The sequence below is a fragment of the Sus scrofa genome, chromosome 2, assembly GCF_054392235.1.
Source record: "Sus scrofa isolate SSC_HxYL_T2T_F1_AM1 chromosome 2, Sscrofa_HxYL_maternal_Yorkshire_Landrace_v2.0, whole genome shotgun sequence".
In the NCBI taxonomy this organism is placed as follows: domain Eukaryota; kingdom Metazoa; phylum Chordata; class Mammalia; order Artiodactyla; family Suidae; genus Sus; species Sus scrofa.
Window position 1 is genome coordinate 83742658 of NC_139384.1, and position 22890 is coordinate 83765547.

The 22890-nt window shown below is 53.3% G+C and overlaps 4 protein-coding genes across 26 annotated transcripts in view; 1 reads left to right on the top strand and 3 right to left on the bottom strand.

The window, feature by feature from the left end:
* Nucleotides 1-53: 53 nt before the first annotated feature.
* RPL36 (ribosomal protein L36) lies at nucleotides 54-1660 on the bottom strand. Its single transcript, NM_001244687.1, has 4 exons — nucleotides 1627-1660; nucleotides 1346-1440; nucleotides 448-582; nucleotides 54-181 (listed from the first exon to the last, which is right to left on the bottom strand). Exons 2-4 carry the CDS (start codon nucleotides 1436-1438, stop codon nucleotides 92-94), a joined length of 318 nt encoding a protein of 105 aa, NP_001231616.1. The 5' UTR covers nucleotides 1439-1440; nucleotides 1627-1660; the 3' UTR covers nucleotides 54-91.
* Nucleotides 1661-2183: 523 nt separating this feature from the next.
* Nucleotides 2184-7742, bottom strand: HSD11B1L (hydroxysteroid 11-beta dehydrogenase 1 like). 20 transcript variants are annotated; one of them, XR_014837746.1, is made up of 10 exons: nucleotides 7661-7742; nucleotides 7358-7527; nucleotides 5697-5783; nucleotides 5481-5611; nucleotides 4769-4880; nucleotides 4308-4399; nucleotides 3936-4029; nucleotides 3632-3797; nucleotides 3190-3549; nucleotides 2798-3098 (listed from the first exon to the last, which is right to left on the bottom strand). XR_014837746.1 is itself a non-coding variant. In XM_085013200.1 (9 exons), exons 2-9 carry the CDS (start codon nucleotides 7359-7361, stop codon nucleotides 2678-2680), a joined length of 705 nt encoding a protein of 234 aa, XP_084869326.1. In that variant the 5' UTR covers nucleotides 7362-7527; nucleotides 7661-7742; the 3' UTR covers nucleotides 2184-2677. The 20 variants fall into 20 exon arrangements, 9 of the variants coding, with proteins under 9 accessions (XP_084869326.1, XP_013850202.1, XP_084869327.1 ...); XR_014837755.1 differs by having other exon boundaries at nucleotides 3936-4173; XR_001307013.3 differs by having other exon boundaries at nucleotides 5697-5801.
* A 617-nt stretch (nucleotides 7743-8359) lies between these two features.
* On the top strand, nucleotides 8360-9979 carry MICOS13 (mitochondrial contact site and cristae organizing system subunit 13). The gene is given in 4 exon segments (NM_001097463.2): nucleotides 8360-8427; nucleotides 9059-9236; nucleotides 9421-9472; nucleotides 9763-9979. Coding segments are annotated over 4 exon segments (357 nt in total). The 5' UTR covers nucleotides 8360-8398; the 3' UTR covers nucleotides 9861-9979.
* A 3799-nt stretch (nucleotides 9980-13778) lies between these two features.
* Nucleotides 13779-22890, bottom strand: part of SAFB (scaffold attachment factor B) — a 33688-nt gene continuing 24576 nt past the window's right edge. For 2 of the 4 annotated variants that reach the window (XM_085013159.1, XM_021084024.2), the window contains 8 exons: nucleotides 22094-22200; nucleotides 19855-20145; nucleotides 18356-18493; nucleotides 18102-18144; nucleotides 15133-15251; nucleotides 14724-14824; nucleotides 14324-14390; nucleotides 13779-14082 (listed from right to left, as the gene is read on the bottom strand). In XM_085013159.1, the coding sequence (XP_084869285.1) occupies nucleotides 13953-14082; nucleotides 14324-14390; nucleotides 14724-14824; nucleotides 15133-15251; nucleotides 18102-18144; nucleotides 18356-18493; nucleotides 19855-20145; nucleotides 22094-22200 (996 nt within the window). In that variant the 3' untranslated portion in view covers nucleotides 13779-13952. Of the gene's footprint in view, nucleotides 14083-14323; nucleotides 14391-14723; nucleotides 14831-15132; nucleotides 15252-18101; nucleotides 18145-18355; nucleotides 18494-19854; nucleotides 20146-22093; nucleotides 22201-22890 lie in introns of all 4 variants that reach the window. The other 2 variants (XM_085013158.1, XM_021084023.2) reach the window with 1 other exon arrangement.

The window sequence follows — 22890 nt, forward strand, 5'->3', positions numbered from 1 at the left end:
TGAAGTTTCCATCAGGTAAGATCCCTTCCCAGGGGCAGCACAGAAAGCCAAGCTTCAGAAAAGGCTTTATTAGGCACAGAGGGGAGGGGGCTCAGTCCTTCTTGGCTGCTGCTTTCCTCATGGCCGCTAGAACATTGCTCAGCTCCTCTCTCTTCCTCTTGGCACGGATATGTGTCCCCACCTGCCGAGCAACAAGGGCTGTGAACATGTGCCCCAAACCCACCCACCCACCACGGGGGTCCTACAAACACCCCCTTTTTGGTCACCCCACGGCACATGAAGTTCCTGGACCAGGAACCAGAACTGAGCCACAGCTACAAACCAAGCCGCAGCAGCGCAACACTGGATCCATAACCTGCTGTGCAGGGCCGGGGATGCAACCTCCACACTCCAGTGCTCCCAAATTGCTGCCAATCCCCTTGTACCACAGAAAGACCCCCTACTTACCCTTTTCTTGATGAACTTGAGGGCCCGCTTGTCTTTGGAGACCTTGAGCAGCTCCATGGCCCGCCGCTCATAAGGCGCAAAGCCGCACACCTCCCGGATCATGTCCCGTACAAACTTGGTGTGCTTGGTGAGGCGCTGCAGGAGAAAGGAGTATCATTCCAGGTGGCACTCTATCTGGCACCAAAGAGAAGCCCAAACCCCTCCCAGCCCCCAAACTCACATCTTACCCTAAACCATATCAAAGCACATCATACCAGGCCCTTTGCACAGGCTGCTCCCTTGGCCCAGAACCTCCTCCCCCTGCACACCACGGAGTGGGGGCCGCTTAACGAAGCAGCACATAACTCCCGGCGAGGTTGACACTCAAAGCTTTCCCTCCACATTCCAGCCCCAGTGCAGCTACAGCTCCTTTTCTTCTGTGGCCGCTCGGTGGCACATAAAAGTTCCCGGGCCAGGGACTGAATCCGAGCCGCAGTCGCTAACTATGCCGCAGCTGTGACAACACCAGATCCTTAACTCACTACCAAGGCGGGGATCAAATCTGTACCAGCGCTCCCGAGACTGCCGAGCTACGGCGGGAACTCCCCAAGCACCATTCTACTCGGCAAGCTCCTGCCCATCCATCAAAACCCGCTCCCAACTTGCTCCTGCCCTAGCTTCCGAATCCTGGTTCTGTGCCGGGCCGGCGGGTACCCAGCATCTCCACTCTGCTCTGGGAAAGACCGACACCCCTTTTCTTGCGCACCCAACCACGAGAGCTCCGCGCTACCTGCGGGACTCGACACCCCCACTGTGCTCTCGGAGCCTTTGCTCAGGCCCTGCCCTCTGCCCAAAAAGCTCTTCCTAAACACCGCCCCCCCCCACCCAGCGGCCCAGGACCGCGCGCCCCAGCACTCACCCCGCGGCGGCGGCTGTGCCTCGGCTTGCTCACGTTCTTGGTCACTTTATGGCCCTTGTTGAGGCCCACAGCCATGGGGTAGCGCAGAGCCATGGCTACAGACAAGGAAGGGGGGAAGGGGAGAAGGGGTGAAGGTGAGCCTCGGCTCGGCCCCTGACGCCCGGAACTCCGAGCCTCTGCTACCCGGGGCTCGCTCGCCGCACCCAACCACACCCTCGGGCTGCACTGGGGCCCAGAGGCCTGGATGGGAGCGGATCCCACCTTTCCAAAGCCCCACTAACCTGCCTCTCTCCAATGGCTGCCGCGGCGGAAGGGCCTCCACCGCGCGGAACTCTGGGATATCTACCCACCGGCGGGAGGCACGGGCCAGAGAGGCAGGAATGACGCGGGCTCCCCCTGGCGGCTGGAGGAGTCCCTGCGGGCTCCCCAGAACATGGCGCGTTTACCCCAGTCACTCCAGACCAGGAGTCGGACTGGGTGGGCGTGGCTGTGGTTGAGACGCTTCCCTCTGCTAGTCTGTGGAGTGTTGGAATTCTACTTCTGTTGTCAGCTGGCTGTCCCTGTGCAAGGAGACTTCACCTCCCACTACCTGAATTTCTCCATTTGCAGAATGATGACAATAACAGTACCTATTCCAAACTATTTTACTAATATATAACGATACCTGTGACAAAATAAAACTTCCACCGAGGTACTGGTTTTACTACATGAGAGGTCAAGTTCAGGGCTAGAGCTAAGGAAAGCATTGTGATTTTGTGCCCCCTAGTGGCATTTGATATAACTTGATGTAATCTAAGGCGCAGGGATGGGAGGTGTGGTGCGAACAAGTATTTCCCGGTTTTTAATTTTTCAATCCTATTTATCTTCAAGAGAGTATCAATTTGGGGCTTGTCTGTTTGGGGTTAGCCCTTCAAACTGCTAATCTTGAAGATTAGGACAGCTAACAGCTAACATTGTATTCATTCTACTGTTTTAATCTTTACAATTGCTTTTCAGTTACAATCTTTACAGTTGCTTTTCCTTTATGCAAGCAGTGCTGGTTTACCATTTTAGGGAAAGTGTCAATTTTTAGTTCATTAGCGTAAATATCAGTGATGTGCAGATGCAGCCCACACTTTGCCTTAAGGAGAGACAGTCTGGTGTCAGAATTGCAGCTTCTGTCACTGACTTCCCCTCTAAATTTCCTGACCCGTAAAAGCAATAACAATGGTAGCACTTACCATTATTGGTGCACAAACCATGTACTTTGAATGCTGCAAATAAAGCCTTCAGTCCACAAACCCTTCCCCTCTCCTTCCATTCCTGACTTCCTGGATGAGGTCCACCTGTCTCTCAGCCTCCATTTCTCCACCTGTGAAATGAAATTGAGAGTTCTGGCGCCGGTACTCACATCCCTCTTCACCTGCCTACTGCTAGCAAATTGGAAGGACCAAGGAATTTGAACACCAGATGTGCAAGGGAAGAGGGATTTTTATTATCAAATAGGAGACAGGATCCAGTCCAGAACCCGTTCTTTTCCTTCTCCCCCTCCTCAGACCCCATCCTCAAGTAGACGGCTTCTCTTGCCCCCTTGCTTGGGGCAAGGGTTGGGGGAGGCTTCCAGGTTGAGTGAACTGAAGGGACTAAGCCGGGATGAGGTGGCTTCAGGTCGGAGATAGGGTTCCTTGGTTGGCTCAGTGGTGTTGTGACCTGTTTGATGTGGCCAGGGCCCTGGGGCAAGTCACATGGTTTCTCTGAGCTTTAGTTCATTCATCTGCAAAATGGAAGCAGCAATCATATCATCGATGCAGCTGGGAAGGTTGAGGTACTTGCCTTCCAAATCCCTGACAAGATGCCCGACACACCTTAAGTTTTGATTGTTTTTAGGTGCTGATGGTTTTTCTCCATTTTACTTTGCTGTCTTGATGACTTTCTCTTGAGCCTGGGCCACTATCTCGGAGGTGTCCCAGCTCTAGGATGCCTTCTTGGAAAGTCTTCTGGGGAGATGAAGGGGCACCTGGCCAGGAGCTCAGGCAGCAGCAGAGGCAGTGATGTTGAGCTCCTGGCGGATGAACCAGGCCCTCGGGTGTGGCAGCCAGCCCCGAAGCAGGCAGAGCAGGTGGAAGCGCCATGGGTAGAAGACACCGGAGGCCCGTGTAGCACTGCCACGGATCACAGCCAGGGCTGCCTTGGGCCCTGGGGCCGCCTTGGCCCTCGTGACACCCCTGGGTAAGGCAGAGTGTCGTGGGTCCTGTGGCTGGGGCTTAGCGCCGCCCCCCCGCCCCCAGCTCCAGTTCTGGGCTTCACCTGACTCCTTCAGCGGCTGAAGCATGATCTCGGAGGCCCAGGACACACATGGTGATGGCCACGTTCACATCTTGCATGTCCAGCTCTCGCCGAAGAGAGTCGAAGAAGCTGTCCAGCGCGAACTTGGCCGCCGAGTAGGGGCTAGAGAAGGATGTGGGCACGCGGCCTGGGAGCGTAGGAGGGCAGCTGCTGAGCTGCCAGACGCCGCTGCGCCTCCTTCAGGAAGCCTTCCTGTCCCCTCCAGGGCCGTCCGCATCGCACCGAGCCCCGTACCTTCCCCACTCCCCGCCCCGGGTGCACGTACCTAGCAAAGAAGACACCACCACCAGGGAGCCCTTACTGTCAGTCAGACTGGGCAGCGCCAACGAAGTCAGTTGCACGTAACTTATAAAGTTCACCTGAAGGTGGCGACTGCGAGTCACCAGGCAGAGGAGGAACCCAAGCCAGGAGGGGGCATGGGGCGGAGCCTTGGTAGGCAGGGGCGGGGCTCGAGGACTTGGGGGAGCTCAGGGTCAGGGGCGGAGCCAAGGCCAGGGCGGAGCCTAGAATCAGGAAAGGCGGGGTCTGGAGATGGGCGGGGCAGAGCTCGAGGGGAATGGGTAGGAGGGGGTTAAATCCGTGGCGGGAGGGCTGAGCCTGGGCCAAGAGGGGACCGAGCCGCGGAGGAGCACAGCACCTGCAAGAGCCAGCGTATCGCCTGGGCGCTGCGGGCCCGCGTGCCTGCCGGGGCGGCGCCGAGATGGTTCAGCACCAGGTAGTCCAGCCCTCCTGGCCCGGAAAGGCCCGTCAACCCTGAGCCAGTCCTTGGGGCTCTGCCCCCTCCGCCCCCGGGCCCAATGAGACACCCGCCTCTACCCCTTGAACCAGCAAAAGCTCTGACTTGAGCATAGGTGCAATAAGCTCCATGCCAGGTAAGGCCCTAAAATCAAAGAGACCCGCCCTACTCCCTTACCAGGCTTCATCCCAGATGCAATGAAACCCGTCCAGAGTTCCGCCCCCAGGATGCAATGAGACTCCACCCTAGCCACGCCCCCATACCCATAAATCTCCGCCCTCAGACACCACACCCCCGCCCCAATTTGAGCCAGGCCCCTAAGGCCTGGGCCAAGGTCCCAGACTCCACGCCCCGCCCCTCACCCAGCTTGTCCAGAGCGAACTGCACCACGCGCTCGGGCACGTCGGGGGAGGCCATGTCCGCAGCGATGTAGAAGACCTTGGGAGCGCCCAGCTTCCGGCAGTTCCCTACCACCTGGGGAGCGGGGCAGAGCTTCCCTTGGGCCCCTCCCCCCCAGATTGCCCCCTCCCCGCACCTGACCGCCCCATTGGGGCCCCAGCCTGAAGCCCCCTCCCCCCTCCTGTGGGCCTCTGGTTACATTCAACATTGTAAGGGCCACTTTTCTGTTGTTCAATCATCACTTAAAACTTAAGATTTCAAATAAATCTGGAGATTTCTGGCCTCTCTTGAAATTTTGGAAGGTGAATCCCTAAGAGCTGTACATTTCCTTGAAGTAACATCAGGCTGTTACTTAGAAGTGTCTACCCACCCTGCTCTTGAGCTTGAGAACACTAGTTACCAGCTCAGCCTGTGGTCACTATCAATACTCCCATTTAGTGAGGAAACCTCTTAGCTTTACAACTACATCAACCCAACACCACAACCCAGGAGAAGGTGCTTTTATCATTTGTGTTTTGCAAACGGAGGGGAGCAAGGTTCAGAGAGGTTAAGTGACTTGCCCAAGGCCACGCAGGAAGCCTGGACACTTACAGGCATTCAAACCCAGGCCCTGTTCCCCTCTGCCCTCATTCCCCACCCCCTGCCCCACCATAAAACTTGGAACTAGGGTCTCACTTTCTGCAGGAGAGCCTCGGTGTGGGCAGTGAGCACCAGGTGTGAGCCCAGGCGCGCATAGTGATATGCCAGTTCCTCCCCAACGCCTGCGCTGGCTCCTGTTAACAGCACACGGGCTCCACGGAGGCTGGCTGGAAGGGAGCAAGGGTGGTCAGCTTGGGGTTGGACAGGACGGCCAGACCGACCGATCCTCCCTCCTCCACCCCAGGCACTCACCTGGGTCAAAATTGTCACCCCAATAATAGGCGAAGAACAGGGCTCCCAGCCCCGTGAGGAGCAGCACCTTCATGGCCTTCACTGGGTCTGCAGTGGGAGAGAGGCCTGGCCCACAGTCACACCCCAGTCAGACCCATTTCCCCAAGTGCATCTTTTTTTTTTATAGAGCACGCGGTAATGCCCCAGGCTGTGGCTCTGCTCCCTCTTCTCCATCTCCATAGCCACCATCTGGTCAAAGGCATTATACAGTTCACCTGAATGGCTGCAGTAATCTCCTCCCCCTGCTGAAAACTCTGCCTGTTTTCATTTAAAACAAAAGCCTCGGTGACCAAAAAGGCCCTGCTTAGACCAGCCCCTCTTGTTCATTCTGCTTGGCCACACCAGCCTCTTCACCGTTAATCAGAACCTGCCAGTCACCATCTTGCCTCGGAGCCTTTGCACTGGCTGTTCCCTCTGCGAGGAATGCTCTTCCCAAATATAACCCAATGGCTCGCTCTTTCAAGTGTCACCGCAAAAATCACCTGCTCAGAGGGCACTTCCCTGGCTTCCTTCTCTAAAACACCTGTTCCCAGTCCCCCTCTCTCCCCTACCTGTAGAACTTTCTTCTTCTGGGTATTTGTCATCCCCTGAAATCACCCTGATGATTTGTTACGTGTTTAGGATCCCTCACTCCCCTTAAACTCAGCTCCATGAAGGCTGGAAGGAAACAGAAACCTGCCTCTGTGTTGCTCACTTTTTTTTCCTTTTTTGGCCACCCTGCAGCATATGGAGCTCCCAGGCCAGGGTCAGTTCCAAGCCGCAGTTGCGAACTAAGCCAGAGCTGCAGTGATGCTGGATCTTAAACTCACAGTGTCTGGCTGGGGATTGAACCTGCATCCCAGAGCTCCCAAGACACTGCCAATCCTATTGTGCCACAATGGGAACTCCTGTGCTGATCACTTTTGGATCTTCGATGTCCTAAACTGCCAGACATGCAGTAAGTGCTGACTATATACTAGACTGGCCCAAAGTGATAGGAGGAATGTGAGAGCTGGGGGAAGCTCAGAAAAACAACTTGGTCTGGAGATATCCAGAAGGAATAGGATATGGCAGACAGATGTGCCCATGACACCAGGTTAAGATGTGATTTCAGCTGTGGGAGCTGATTTACTTGTTCCAGGGAGAACGGGCCAGGTGCTTTAAGTTCAGTGGATCATGGGCCTCCCCTGAAAAGGGCACAGGCCAATCATATATCTTGGAGTTTCTATCCTATGAATTCCATGGGGCAAAGAAGAGAGGTAGACTTCTAGAACCCAGGAGGCTGAGAGGTGGTGGCCTTGGGGAGCCCCCATATCTCCAAGCACTAAATCAGTCCTACCTCCTTTGTCCCTACGGCAAAGTTCCATCTGCCTTCTCTCTGGCTCTCGCATCTTCACACTCCCTTCCTCCCACTCTATTCTCTCCAAGCAGCCATAGGGATCTTTGTCCAAAAAAATTCTGGAATGTTCCTTCCTGCTCCAAACCCTCCCAAGGCGTCTCACTGTCCGAAATGGAGACCGTTTCCTCACCTTAGCCCACAAGACCCAGAAGGTCTGGCCGCTGCCTTTCTGTTCATCCTCATTTACCCTACGTCCTATCTATGAATCTTCCAGTTCACAGAAAAATGAACTCCTCGGCCTTACCCATTCACGCCGGCGTCCCCTCAGCAGGGGACGATCTGCCACTTCCAGGGAAAGCCCTGAAGGGCCTCAGCTTAGCCCTCTTTCAACCGGGTCCTGAACACAGCAGCCCCGCAAGGGCTGGGTGATAGCTAGGTGGGTGGATGAACGAATGGATGGATGAAACACCCAGGCTGCAAAGAGGGAGGAAAAGCGGAAACCTGATCCTTACAGAACCGACTGGCCTCCGGACCTCGCCCGGCCTCAGTTTCCCATCTGGACAAAGAGGGCGTGCAGCCCACTGCATGCTCACAACCGCGCACTCACCCACTCAGTTTCTCCCGCCGTCCAGTGGGGCTGGGGTCCGGGCTTGGGAGCCACGCGCGTACCTCCCCGCCCTCGCGGTGTCGGGATGGCCGCCGACCGCGCCCCCTCCAGTAGGGTCTGAGTCACGTGACCCAGAGCCCACCTACTCAGGGGGAGGGGCTAGACTTTTGGAATCTCCGCGCCCGGCGTTGCCGGGCAACAGCCTCAGCCTGGCTACCTTCTATCCCCGCCCCTGTAGTGAAGCCACACTGATTCGACCACGTGACTAAGGCCCGCCTGTCTCCTAAATTCCGCCTTCGTGTTGCCGTGACAACCGGCTTTCCAGTACTCTCTTCCCAGGCCTGCGCTGGTGGATCTCCCAGGTGCCGAAATTTCGTGTGTCACCCTCAGGTCTTACTCCAGACACCCAACTCCTCTTTCCCTCACGTCACCACGGCCATTCCGCTCCGAACTGCATTTCCCAGGAGGCTTGGCCGCTTAAACTAGCTTTCCAGAGCCTTACTGGACGTGACAACTACTTTTCCCAGACAGCTTTGCGGCTGCCGGCCCCGAAGACTAAGGTTCGAGGACTCATTTTGCAGCGGAACAGAAACCCCTCTCTGGCGTCTCGCAGCCGAGACTTCATGTCCCGGAGGCCTTTGCGCCTGACAGGCGACCACGCTTCCCAGAGGCCTCTGCGGCGCCGCGACCGGAAGCGGCGGGCGAGCCGAGTGTCCTTGCGCACGGAGCTGAGTGATCATGGTACCTCGAGTGTGGTCGCTGATGAGGTTCGTGGGGCTACTGGGCGGGCCTCAAGCCCCCAAAATATTTACTTCTGTGGGCACCCCCATCTGGTTTGCTTACGACCGGCTCTTCGCTGCCGTAGTGTCAGGTTTCCCGTGTCGGTTCAGACAGGGTGGAGCTTACCGAGTTCTCCCTCCTGTCGCCGCCTTCCCGCTTCCTAGCGACTCCTTCCCTCTGCATTCCGTACACTAGACCCGTCCGAGTTTCAGCTGCCTGATCTGTAAAATGGGAGTGTCGCACGCGTTTGTTGGGAAGTTAATGTGCACCCAGAGCAGCGTTTGACACAGGAAACGACCAGGGACCCCCGCTGGCTCCTCTCGGAGCATCCCTCTCGGGGCTGGAAGGTAGAAAGCGGTCAGTGGTCTTGTTTTCACTGACCCCTGCCCTCTGCAGGATCTCAAGTGACATTGTGCCTCTCCAGGCTTCAGTTTACTAAACAGAGCTGAGTACCCCTGCCTTTTGTACACTCTAAGTGTTGTGCATGGGAGGGCTCATGCACGCCTCTTGGCTCCCAAGGTGCCCTGTGCTTCCCCATTAGCTGCCTGGCTTCAGGTATGTCACTCTTTGGACTTGAGCCCCCCACCCCTACCCTGTGGTTCCTTTCCTTCCATGCAGGTTCCTCATCAAGGGCAGTGTGGCTGGGGGCGCTATCTACCTGGTATATGACCAGGACCTGCTGGGGCCCAGCGACAAGAGCCAGGCTGCCCTTCAGAAAGCCGAGGAGGTGGTCCCCCCTGCTGTGTACCAGTTCAGCCAGTACGTGTGCGAGCAGACTGGCCTGAAGATACCCCAGGTACCCCGAGCTGGGATCAAGACTAAAGCTTGGTGGGAGCTGGGGTGTCTGCTCTGGGGTGGTCTTTGATCCTGGTCCCTTGATCCTCTGCCATGGGGCTTGTGCTGCTCTCCCTGCCTGTGAGGGCGGATGGGGCTGCTGGGCCTTACTCTTTCAGCAGCCCCTTCTCCCTCTCTCTTCCCAGCTCCCAGCCCCTCCAAAGTTTAACTTTCACATACGGGACTACTGGAATTCAGGTAGGCCCCAGGCCATCTACCTGGGGGGTTGGCTGCAGATACCTCCCACCTTCCTTCTTGGCCATTTCTTTTCGTCACTCCCTGTCCAACTCTGTGTGCACCTCCTGTGGATCTGAAGGAGAAAAGGAGGTGGAGATTCCAGGGAGGTGGGAGCCAGATGGCGCCTCCTTTGAGGGCCTGAGGCCACAACAGAGCGAGTGTGGCCTTTGCCTGTTTTCCTTGCATGGAATTGACAGAGCTGCTGCCTGTAAAAGTCCTCGCTGAAGGCACCTGGCTCTCCCTTTCCACAGGCGTCATCAAGGTGATGTCGGCTCTGTCTGTGGCCCCCTCAAAGGCTCGAGAGTACTCCAAGGAGGGCTGGGAATACCTGAAGGAGCGAACCAAGTAGCCTGTCAGAGGAGGCTGCCTGCCCCAGGTGGGAACAAGGCACCATGGACACCAGACTTGGACCCCATGCTTGAGGGCAGCTCCCAGCCTTGCCGGCTCAATAAAGGACTTGGAAATGTTCCCTGACCTCTGTGCTGGCCCCCAGGGCTTGAGCTTCTGGATCCTGGGGGCTCATCAAGCCTGACCTTGACCGTGGTTCACCCTTTGTGTCTGGGCCCTGCCCACTGATGAGCCCTTGACCTGGTGTGTGGGGGGTGGGAGCAGACCTTGGCCCTTGGGCTTGGGGCTCCAGGAGAGGGTTGAGAAAGTGCTAAGGGCCCACCTGGGTCAGGGGTTTCCTCAGGTCATGGTTGGTTGAGCCCAGGGTAGTGCAGTCTGGGGGTGAGGGCTGTTCTCCATGGCCAGGAGCTCCCACAGCCGCTGTCCTGCTTAGCTCACTGATCTGCTCGCCTGGTCTAGTCCCTCCCATCCCTTGCCTGATCTCCACTCTCATTCCACCCTCTCCCTACAGCCTGGGGATTCCTGAGGAGCACAGACCTGGCAGCAATGGCTGTGCAGGGGTTTCCCTGTCCACCACATGTCCCCTGCCCCCCAGGAAGCCTTCTCTGACACCCCTGCCCACACTGGCTCAGCTACCTGTGACCTAAATGTCTTCCCATCTGGAGCTCTGGGAGGGTGGCAGCTCTGGGAGAGTGGGTCTTTGAGATGTTCCTGCGAGGCCCTGGCACCTAGCCACAGAGGGCATCCCACTGTAGTGACAGCAGGATAGAACCTCTGTCCAGGACTTCCCTTCGTGGCTCAGTGGTTAACGAATCCAACTAGGAACCATGAGGTTTCAGGTTCAATCCCTGGCCTCACTCAGTGGGTTAAGGATCCGGCATTGCCATGAGCTGTGGTGTAGGTTGCAGACACGGCTCGGATCCCACGTTGCTGTGGCTGTGGTGTAGGCCGGCGGCTACAGCTCCAATTTGACCCCTAGCCTGGGAACCTCCATATGCTGTGGGAGTGGTCCTAGAAAAGGCAAAAAGACAAAAAAAAAAAAAAAAAAAAAAAGAATCTGTCCAGACTGGCTAGGAGGTGGGCTTGGGTGATAGCCAGCAGCTGGCTCAGGAGGCTCCCCTGGGAGTCAGGGAGCAGGCCTGGGTAATGGTGCCCTGAGCTGTCAAGGGATCCTCTGTTTCCAAGAGTTCTGGGGTTTAGGTCACTTGGCTTAAGGGGCAGAGCTCACCCAGGGTCATGAGCCAGGAAAAGATAGCAGTATGACAGATGAGGGAAACAGACTGGAGGCCGGGGCATGCCATAGGCTCTGCTGGGGAGTAGAAGCCAGCATGTGACCATCCATCCATTGGGCCAGGGAGGAGCGGGGAGGGCTGTAGCCTGGCCCTGAAGCTTGGGAGGATAGAGCCCTGAGTGACTGACCTGTGCCATCGTGGTCTCCAGGTGCACCTCCCATGTCCTGTGCATCACGTGAAAGCCATCTGGGTCCTGTACTCCCCAGTCCTTGCTGAGCCCCTGTGGAGGTGGGAACAGGTCTAAGCGGGTGGGATAGGTGGGGCCAGGGCCTGTCCCTGATCCTCTGCTGCCTAGGAGGGAGATGGTGCTGGCCATTATGGAGGCCAAGAGCAGAGCTTGGTTTCAAGCCTGACTCCAGCCACAGAACCTTTCCAGCAGCCTTGTGGGCCTATTTTATGGATGGAGAAACTTGGAAGAAATCTGCACTGCCAAGTTAATGGTTCCTTCTGTCCACCAAGAGCCCAGGTGTTCGACTTAGACCCTTCCTGGTGTGCAGGCCTTCTAGCCCCCACAGACCTAGTCCCAGGCCTTGAATATAGGCGGGATTCATGCTAGGCATGCATAAAGCTTGGTCTCCCTAAGGCCTTGTGACCCTCCTGTGACTGTTATCATTTTATGGAGGCAGGGGGTAGAGCTGCCAAGGCCACCCGTTCCTGCCCTGCTCTTGAACAGCTGTTAGCCCAGTACTGGCCCAGCAAAGCCCACAGGAAAGGAAGCCAGTCTGAAGGAGATGTCTTGAGGCATGCCTGGCACTCCTGGCCCCCTCTTCTTCATTTAGGCAGCTGGCTGTGTCTGTCTCCTCAGTCAGACCTCGCCTTGATTCCTCTTCATCAACTTTTTCTTTGGTCCGTGTACATGGCACGCCTAAGTTCCCAGGCTAGGAACTGAACCTGCCCCACAGCAGTGATGCCAGATCCGTAACTGCCAGGCCACCAGGGAACTCTGTTGACTTGTATTTCTTGCCAGTGCCAAGACCACCTCCCTGCTCCTCTCACCTCCAGGCCTGCCTCCCTAAAATCCAAGTCTGATGACCAAATCTCCCCTGTTCAAACACCTGTGGCTCCCCACTGGGCTCTTTGAGCCCAGACTCCTCAGAGGGGCCCTGCCTCCCCTCGGGCCTCCTTGGGGCAGCATCTGCCCCAAGCTTGAATGCCCCCTCCTCCAGGAAATCTCCCCAGCCCCTTCTCTGAGTGCTCTGTGGGGGCCCCATCACAGCGCCTGCCACCTGGGGCAAACTGCCACAGTTTGGTATCACTGACATTCAGGAAGGATGGCTTTGTGGTGGGGCCATACTGGGCAGGCCATCCTACCTCCAACCCCCCCAAACAGCCAGTGGCACCTTACCATCCACTCCTGACAAACACCAATGTCTCCTGGCACTGCCAGATGTCTTCTGGGGACAGGTTCACCCTGGGTGGTCCAAAGTCCAGCATGGTTCTCACTGGCTGAAATCTAGGTGTGGCAGGGCTGGTTCCTTCTGGAGGCTCCAGGGAGAATCTGCCTTTTCTAGCTCCTAGAGGCTGCTGTGATCCTTGGCCTGCGGCCTTTCCTCCGTCCTCACAGGCAGGAGCGTAATCCTGCCTCCACTTTTCCCTTCGAGGACCCTCCTGATAGCACATGATGTACCTGGAGACCTGGGTAATCTTCCATGGGAAGATTAACTGAATCCCATCTGCAAAGTCCCTGCTGCCACATGAAGTGTGTGTAGAGGTTGTAGGGATCATGACAGGGAAGTGTCTGGCCTAGATGAGGGGGGTTACAAGAGGTGAGAAGGCCTGCTCCTGTGTCTTCCCCTGACTGTGGGCTCTGAGGAGCAGGCACCTGGTCAGCCTTGGTCATTGCATTGTTACCTCCAGGGCCAGATACTACTTTAGTGTGAGAAGGGGGCCCAGAGATGACAGGTGACTGGCCACTTCCCATGGAGCCAAGAGACAGGCCTCTGACCCCTATTCCCCTAATAGGGTAGGTCCCCACCCTGTCCATACAAGCAGGGTATGCAGCTAATGTGGGGAGGTGGTGCCTGTCCCACAATCACATGCGGTCATCTGCTTCTCCACTAGGATGCCATTCCACTCATGAGGTTCCTAGAACAGTGTGATTCAAAGACAAAGTAGATGGTGGGGGCTGGGGCCAGGGATGGGGAGTGGATGTTCAATGGGGCACAGGTGCAGTTTGGGGAAGATGAGAAGGTCCTGGAGATGGATGGTGTGGTTGGTCATGTAGCACTGACAATGTACATAATGCCACTGAGTTTTACCCTTAAATGGTTAAGATGGTAACTTTGATGTTATGTGCATTTTACCACACAAAATGCAAAACAGCCCATTCAGCAAGTCTCAGACATGGAGGCAGAGTGTGGGCGATGGGAACAAATATCTGAGGTACATCGCAAAGTCCTAGAGGAGGTGCAAGCCAGACAGTCCTGGTCCAATGAACTCCAGGCCTGGGCTCACACATGCTGGGAAGTGTGTGCAGCTGGCAAAGAGCTTCGGGAAACCCCACCCTGAAAGCTGCTCCTTTCTATCCTCCTTCCCTGAAGGAAGAACTGTGGCTAGGCATTAATGAGTATCATGTCATTTTACTTAGAGGTGAAGAGAAAAAGAGATGACGCTTTATAAATAAAGGCTATGTGAACAGAAACACATTTATTACAAAAAAACAAAAGAACAAAAAACAAATTCACATTGTATTGAGCTACAATATGGCAGCAGATAAAAAAAAATTATTGTACACAGTTTAAGGGAAATCCTAACAGAACACGTTCTTGTTGCCACATGACGTAACACAGGGTTCCAAGCACTTAGTAGCGGCGAGTGAAGCGGGCATCATTGGGTCGGCTCCCCCGGTTCTGGCCTCCGAAGCCACCCTGCATGCCACCGCGTGGGATCACATGGCCCCGTGAGGCACCCCCAGGGGCAAAGCTACCTCGCCTGGAATAAAGGCAGATTCTGATTGGCCCCCATGGCCCCACACAGTGGGCTCTGCCCCACACCCGTGCTCTCTGGGGCTTCTTCCTTCTGGAGCAGTGGCACCAGGGGCCAGACCTGTACCCTTCAGGCAGCAGGGACACTGCCCAGGACATAGCACACAGGGGCTGTGTTAGCTGGGAAGGAGTGACTATTTCTACACCTTCACTGAGGCAAGCCCACATGCAAAGACGGTACGCCTTACCCTGACATGCCTCCCCGGTTCATCATGTGACCTGGCCCAGAGTGACCAGACATACTTCTCTCGCCACCTAGAAAACAAGAGACATTTTTCGCACAGGACAGGGGGTTTAAGAGGACACAGGCTTGGGAAACTCCAGTCCTTTTCTCAGGTCACCAGGTCAACCCATAACTGGCAGGTCCACAGCACACACCCAGTGTCCTCACCAAGTCACAGCAGAGAGGAACGTTGGCACCCATAGCAACCCTCCTATGCCAGGTCTCACCCACTCACCCACCCACCCACCCAGGCCAGGAGAAGCAAGGCCAAGCAGGAAGAGCAGACACAGGTGGACAGCAGTTGCAGCTCCAGCTTCCCAGATGTTTTTCCACAAAGACCCGCCCCAGCCGAGGCCAGTCCTCACCTTGCCACCTCTTGTGGTCCCTGTCTATCATGCCTCCGTCAGCAGCACCCTGCCACGCACGGTCATCCTCTATTCTTCGGCCATGGTCCCCCCAGTCACGTCTGCCCCTTAGAAAAAGACATCTCTGATTTGGATTGCCCCCATCTCTGCCTTTCAGAAGAGCAATGGCGCTAGCTTCTGGAGGGTGGGTTTAGCATTCTGGGAGCCCAGCCCTCTGCCCCTTGGGACAATGCAGTGGACAGAACTGGTTGACTATCTCGTGCTGCTGAGAGCTCAAAGGCAGCTTGGGTTGCGGCGAGTGTACTGGGCCTACACAGCTTATCCCTGAGACCAGGGCCCCAAGCTGGACAGATCAATCCTGCCAGCTGTCTAAGACCCTTGCGGGCACTGGGAGGCACAGGACACAAACCTGGGTGGAGGAGGCAGCCCCCGGCCCTCGCTCATCCTTTTGTCAGAGCCGTATCCACCCCACCCATCACGAGAGTCCCGTCCGTGGCGCTCTGGTCCTCCGTGGCGTTCCGGGTAATGCTAGAAGTTAAAGGGTCAGAACAAAAAAAGCCTTCAGGACAACCCTGGATCCCAGGGCCTTGGGGAAACTAACAATGAAGGACAATAACTCAGAAGCGCTTGGAGGCCTGAGACAGTACAGGCAGGTGTTCTGCACGCTGTCTGGGGCCACACAGGCCCTTTCAGCAGATGTGATCCAGCTACATCCCCGAAGCCTGCTCACGGTCTACGGAGAAGTGGAGCTGAAGATCGAATTAGGTTATGCCCAATTTGAAGGTGGAGATCTAAAGCACCGATGAACTGAGGGGTGCTGGGGCCGAACCACTGCCCCATACCAGAACAGACCATACTGTGCCTGATGAATATAATCACAAGCCACACAGAGCCATCAGAGCAGAAAGGCCACCAGGGGTCCTTTGACAACTCACTCCAGGGCCTGGCATCTCGTCCTGTTTTGCTCAAAGCACAACTCTTTGGCAACCCCCATTCTATTCAGCAGCACCGCCGTGTGAACTGCTTGGCCAGCAAAACCCCAGGAGGATGAAGGAGGAAGCCTCACACCCTAGCTCCTTTCCCTTCACCCAAAGTCCATTACTGCTGGCTGGAAGAAGGCCCAGGCTGACCTTCAGGGGAGCTGGCAAGGTGGCTCTGGCTCCTTGGTCCTGTTCTCTTGCTGTTCCACAAACCCAACCTGTGGCCTTGAGCCTTTTGTCCCAGAACCATGTTCTCAATGAGCAGGAAGGAAAAAGTAATCCCAGTAATGATACCCTGTAGGGAACTGCTCCGGCCACCCTGTCACCATCCACGTCCAGGGGGATTTCCCAGGCCAAGGGCACATTCTGACACAGCAGCTCCAAGGAGAGCCCTGGCTTTGTGGGCCTTGGCACAGGGGGCAGCACAGACGCCTGCTTCCCCAGGCCACCCACATCCAAACATGTGCTGACACTTCCCTCGACACAAGAAAAGGAAGTCAATTTCACAAGATGGATAAAATACAGCACTGTTCCTTCAAGGGGCAAAACCATGTCAGTATGTCCAGCAAAGTCAGTGTTGCCAAATGAAATAAGGGCAGCTCAAACTGGATTCCCAAAACATTTCTTTCTACGAATACCTTCGGTGCATACCATTTTTTTGGGGGGGGGGCTGTCTTTTTAGGGCTGTACCTGCAGCATGTGGAAGTTCCAGGCTAGGGGCTTTTGAATTGGAGCTGTAGTTGCCGGCCTACACCACAGCCACAGCAATACAGAATCCGAGCCGTGTCTGAGACCTATACCACAGCTCACGGCAATGCTAGAATGTTAACCCACTGAACGAGGTCATGGATCAAACACGCGTCCTCATGAATACTAGTTGGGTTCGTTACCGCTGAGCCATGACAGGAACTCCAGGGGGGTACCAGCTTTAAAAAAATATAGCAAATGATTTACACAGCTTCATTTCATTTGGGGCAAATTTTAAGAATGACCTTTTAGGAGTTCCCTAGTGGTCTAGTGGTTAAGAAGGACTTGATGTCGTCACTGCTGTGGCAGGGGTTTGACCCCTGGCCTGGGAATTTCTGCATGCCACAAGTGTGGCCAAAAAAAGGAATGACAGTCCATCAACAGCCTTCTGAAGACTTCAAACTGGACAGAGAAGCACTTAAAATAGGCAAGTTCATCTCAGCAAGACCTAGTTCTTTAACTAAAGCCCATTTTCCTCTCTCCCAAATGTTTTAAAACTTAACCAACATTCTTCTAACCAACAACCCACCCACGCATCAGTGCAAAAAGGTTCTGAAGGTCTGTGTTGGTTTTTCCCTTTCTGTCAGATGTCATCATCTGCTGTTCAAGTCAGCAGTTATGTCTTATTATTTATGATCGTGGATGTGAGAAAACAAACAACACTTTCCGTTTCAGAACAGCACCATCTAATCATATAATGAGCTATCAATGATGAAAAGCAACACATCAGGACTGAATGAACGTTTTCCGTAGACACATACGACATCTCATTTAACTCCTACCACTCTAAGCAGCAGAAATAATCCTCATTTCACAGGTGGAGAAATAGGCTTAGCAAAAGTGGTGGCACCAGAATGTGACCCCAGTCATGATTCTGGAGCCTGGACATTTAAGCACCCTGCTCAATGTCTCCACCAAAGGAGACTCAGGAGGCTGGGTCTAGATTTAGCTGCATGTAAGATTTAGGTCCAGGAGCAGAGAAAGAGGAGTCACGTGAGGGTTATAGACCATCTCAGACGTAGCCAAGAAGCTTAGCCATCCCCAGCTACATTCTGAGGAGTGGAAGGAAGGCAGCACTGAAACGACGATGCTTGAGTCAGGGAAAAGACTGACTCATGGGGCAGCGATTCTGCTAGAACAATTCCCTGACACAACCTTCTCTCATCCCTCCCATTTTCCAAGGAAACTCACTAAACAGTCAAGACTCTTTGGGGACATGCTCAATCTAAATGTAAGATAGGGGAAAAGGAGAAAATTGAGCTTATTTTCTAATGTGTTAATCCCACAGAGAGAGGGTGTGTGGGCCCGACTGAGTTGCTTCCCAAGACTCAAGAAGGGAGGGCTGACTCATGCAAGGACCCCGCCAGATTCACGCAAGGCTCCCCAGTACTTTAGTACCAGTGTAGGCACTAAGGTATTAGGTATATAGAACCTCAGGGTCAAGGCCAAACAAGGATTCAGAACACCTGCCTGGATTATGGGCCAAGACAAAGCACAGGCCATTTACGTCGTCACTCCACAAACATCACAGGGGCTGCACTCCCTCACTTGTTCTTTCTCTAACTCAGATAAAGGAGGAAGGAGGCTGCAGAAGGGAAGAGAACCAATTCTGCAGGGAAAACTGTGGCAATAATCATAGCCTCTGACTTACCTGACCTTCTCGTTCTCCCATCATTGACCTTGAACCTTCTCTCCTGAAAAAGGCAATTTAAATGAAACCATAAAGAGACAGGTCACTTAGATCCTCAAATGGAAAACATTTCCCAAGTTGAACCCACTGTGCTAGTTTGAGTGGGCTTGCAACTTAGAAGCCTAGAGCCTGGAAGGGCCACCTGAGTTCTCTGTCATTACAAATGAACTGGGGCCAAGAAAATGTGCATCAAGCAGGTAGGGTTAGCAACTGACCTGTCGACTGAGTGATCGGGGTAGCGGCCCCGGTCCCTGTGGTCAAAGTCGTGGAAGCGGTCCTGGCGGTTGAAGTCAGAATGGTAGCGTTCATCTAGGGCAGCCCGCTTAGCTTCTGGCCAGTACGCATCATCTCGCCTGGAAGAGTAAGCAAGAATGAAGTACATGCATTTTCCCCTCCAAATAGGTTACCTCTATTAATCTGAGCTGATAAACTAAAGCCTCAAACTGTCCCTGGACCCTATCACTTCACAGTATGAGGAGACTCTCCACTACATGAACGGAGAGCGCTTGGAGGCGTGATGTGGGATTTGACTGACTGCCTCTGTCTTACCCAACATGCACTGCATCCCCCATGGAAAAGCTTAGGTCTCCCTGACAGGAGGCCATCAGTGAAGTGGGCAGGTGCACGTGTGTGCCAGCGGATTCCCTTTGGGAATCTCTCACAGCCATGAGGGTCGGCCAGCGTCTACCAGGACAGTTACTGTGGTGCTGTCCTTCTTTCCCAATGCAGACCTGACCCTCCAGACGCCCAGTGGGGAGGACTTTGTAGCACTTGAAACAGACCATTTCAAAAATATTTGTGACCATAGCAGATTTCTACATCAGTAATTTGTAAAAAAGCATAAAAAGTCCTAGGTCAGCTTAAAGGCCTTCTATAGAAGTCTCAATGTTATATTACACAGGAACCTATGCAGTACAAAGAGTAAAACAAACACCACTATGCAGTCTCCTCCAAGTATCCATGTACATGGAAAAGCTCTGACTTGGATCGATGCTAGGATGATCACCTAAGACTCCTGACAGCAAGGTCTGAAACAGGCCTGTCCTTTACTGGGAGTCGGTATTTTAGTATTCTTATGTCAGCATGTCTGGGAATTAAAACAAATCTCATTAACAGAATGAACCAACACAAACTACTGCAATGATTACAAACTTGGAAGGTGCCCAGAAGTAGGTGCTTTTTGGTCTCTGCCCAGAACTGTGTGTCATGTGTTGCTCCGGGTATCTAAGCTGGGAGCGCTATTTTATCCAACCATTTATCCACCAATCTCAAACCACCTCCATCCGGTTCCTGGATAAAGTACAGGATATCAAACTGGGCTGTGGCAAGCACTTGTGCTTCTTCCTTTTCTATTTTCTTCTTTTTTATTCTGCTTTTTTTGGGGCTGCACTTGCAGCATATGGAGGTTCCCAGGCTAGGGGTCGAATCGGAGTTACAGCTACTGGCCTACACCATAGGTACAGCAATGCCAGATCCGAGCCACGTCTTTGACCTACACCACAGCTCATAGGCAACGTCGGATTCTTAAGCCACTGAGCATGGCCAGGGATCCAACCCGCAACCTCATGGTTCCTAGTTGGATTCATTTCTATTGCACCATGATGGGAACTCCCTATTTGTTTCTTTTTGTGTGCTTAAAAAATTTTTTTTTTAATTTTTTTGAGCTTTCTTTTCTAAAGGAAAAGGGGTGGCTGCTAGGAGCGACTCAGCTTACCTGCCGTCCACATCATAGGGCCTCCGCACAGCAGGCCTCCGCTCCTGCTCATAGCGCAGCTCTTGCTGGCGCCGTAGCTCCTCACGCTCACGGTGGATTCGCTCTTGCTCACGCCTGCGCTCATGCTCCACATGCATGCGCTCACGTTCTAGCCGCTCCCGCTCCATGCGCTCCCGCTCCAGGCGGTGTCTGTGGAAGGCCAGCCTCTCGCGAGCAATCGCCAGCCGCTCTCGCTCCTCCCGCTCCAGCTGCGCCTGCATGCGCTGCTCCCGCTCACTGCGCTCACGCACCCTGCAGACGAAAGTAGAGGCTGCAGGGCTCCTGAGTTGCAGCAGTACTGTGCCTGGCCTTTCCCAGCAGGGGAGCTATGGATGCATAGCTGCCAGGTGGAAATGGGGCCCCTACACTTGCAGATGTTACACTTAACAAGAAGCAAAGGCCCCTGGCTGCTTGGTGGTGCAATGCAGCACCCCACCCAGGCTGAGGGCACCGACAGCCCTTCTTCTGCTGGCAATACTGATGGTGTCCATGTTTGTCTCCATGTACAGCTGCCAAGTTGCCTGCTGTTCACCCTTGGCTCTCTGTTTATACACACACAATTATACCAGCAGAAACGTCTAATCTTGCCTGACTTTTTGCCTGCATCTTGGACAAAAAGAGCCACAGCTTCCTCAATTAACCCACCACGTCCTGGACCCTGTGCATCCCAATCTCTACAGACATGTGGAAAGCTTTGGTGAAGGAATCCACAGAATGGAGAGGCTGCAGTTTACAAAACCACTTGCAGACATGGGCCATCTGGTTGTTCCTAGACTCATGGACACGACCACCTTGTCCCCACTTTCCTGCGCACATGTTCCTTTCATGAAGGCTGGGGGAAGTGGTGTTGCTAGATCTGGGACACCAGGATTCAGAAGCTTGCACTGCCTGTGTCCATCTGCACACCACTCCCACCACTACAAGCAGTCTTCCCATACTGTACTTCAGATCAAACTGAGGGATGGAAAAGCAGTCTCCCTGCTGTTTTCACCTTACCATCTCTGGTAAGGTTGACCGACATTTCAGGTCTCAGGACCATGTGTATGGCCCCTTCTGCCTGTCTTGCCACTGGGTTAATTTTTTTTTTTTTTTTTTTTTTAATTTCAAATCAGCTTTACTCTCATCGGTTACTTATCTTTGGATTTTTTCTTTGGTCTTTCGTTGTACAGAAAGTAAATTTTGGTCTACTTTTCCTTTATACATTTTCAGGCCCTTCCAAAAGCCAAACTCATAAATAAATTTACTTTCACACCATATGGACAACTTTGGTTTTTATATTTACACCCGACCATCAGTTTATGTTTGTCAATGATATGAACTAGAGATCTAAATGGCTGCCTGAAGCCAAGTGACCTGAAGCTGTTTTGGGAAGAGCGTGTCTTCTCACTAGTGGGAAACACCACTTTTATCATGTTTAATTCCCATATGCACACAAATCAGTTCGGCTGATCTATTTCGTCACTAATGCTGCACTTTTCTTTGCCCATTGCTTTTCCCTTCTCAGCAGAAAGTTCTGTATGGCTTTCTGAAATGGTGTCCCGCCCTCCTTTCTCACTCTCATTACTAGATGTTTTACTAACGGTTATTTAAAAAAAAAATTTTTTTTTTCATTTTTGGCCATCCCTGTGGCATATGGAGCTCCCAATCCAGGATCTGAGCCACAGCTGTGGCGACATCGGATCCTTAACCCATTGTGCTGGGCTAGGGATCGAACCGGTGTCCCAGTGCTCCCAAGACGCTGCAAATCTTATAAAGTATAGCTTAAAAATTTTTGACAGGATATGATTGATACCATTTCTCTTTATTTTTAAAAAATTATGAGGACCCTGGACTTAAATATTTAAGGATGAGAATCTCAGTTCTCTCACTGGGTCTGTCCCACAGTTTTTTCCTTTTCACAGCTTCTAGAGCAAATCTGGGGTGTTCTGTTAACTAGCACTCCTGCTCTAAGAAGGCATTCCATCTCCCTGCCATTGCTACCTCTCAGCATCTTCAGAAAGAGGTGGCTTATGCGCATGAGAAAAATCACTGAAAAAAGCCACAGGAAGAAAACCAGTGCACACAAAATCTATGAACTAAAAGCCTAAGGAGAAGAGGTTTAAAGCAATATTCCACCCACGGGGAGCTTGGAAAATATCCTCCCAGGAAAGAGTTACCAGCAGTCTAGGGCAACACCCAACATTCCTGGATCCTTACTTACCTACGGGACTCTGAGTCTCTTGACTTCCTTGGCTCTTTGACTTTATCAAAGGACACAACAGACCGCTTCTCTCTACTAGCAGATTTGCGATCCTGGCTCTTGGAAACCTGGTTCATCAAGAAACATTGAGAAGTTCAGGGAGAAATGATACAAGAAGAATCAGGTGTGCATTCAGGTCTAAGCAGTGAAGATCAGAAATGAAGATTAACGTTACATGAAACAATCAGGTAACAAAGTGTTCTCCCCTAAGAAACTTCATGTTTACTTATCATAATTCAAGGTCACAGACTGTCATCACCATTTAACGCTAAAATAAAGACCTACTGAGTACTTTCAATAATCAAAATGGAAATGAGTATTTTTCCCAGAAAGTTTTTCTTAGGATAAAAAAATTTTTGCCACTTTGTCTCCTGCATCCTAACACTTCTTTTTGTCTTTTTTAGGGCCGTACCCACAGCACATGGAGGTTTCCAAGTTAGGGGTCCAATCAGAGCTGTAGCTGGTGGCCACAGCCACACCCACAGCAACTTGGGACCGAGCCATGTCTGTGACCTACACCACAGCTCATGGCAACACCAGATCCTTAACCCAATGAGCAAGGCCAGGGATCAAACCTGCATCCTCACGGATATCATTCAGATTAATTTCTGCTGAGCCACGATGGGAACTCCCCAAAACACTTATAATATTAAGCATGCAGCGATGCCCAACTGTGGCCACTTCTGGCACATTTGAGGAGTCCTTATTGTGCCAGCTGCATTATTTTTTGAAATCTACCCATCTTGGCTCTCAAATCC

Excerpts from the sequence above, each read along its gene's own strand:
- HSD11B1L (XM_013994746.3), bottom strand. Across the intron at positions 4,400-4,768 it reads GTTCGCTCTGGACAAGCTGG|GAGGGCTGGACTACCTGGTG; the intron begins GTGAGGGGCGGG and ends TTTCCGGGCCAG. Across the intron at positions 4,030-4,307 it reads CGATACGCTGGCTCTTGCAG|GTGAACTTTATAAGTTACGT; the intron begins GTGCTGTGCTCC and ends CGCCACCTTCAG.
- RPL36 (NM_001244687.1), bottom strand. The coding sequence starts at position 1,438 with ATGGCTCTGCGCTACCCCATGGCTGTGGGCCTCAACAAGGGCCATAAA. Across the intron at positions 583-1,345 it reads GGCACAGCCGCCGCCGCGGG|CGCCTCACCAAGCACACCAA; the intron begins GTGAGTGCTGGG and ends TTTCTCCTGCAG. Across the intron at positions 182-447 it reads TCAAGTTCATCAAGAAAAGG|GTGGGGACACATATCCGTGC; the intron begins GTAAGTAGGGGG and ends GTTGCTCGGCAG.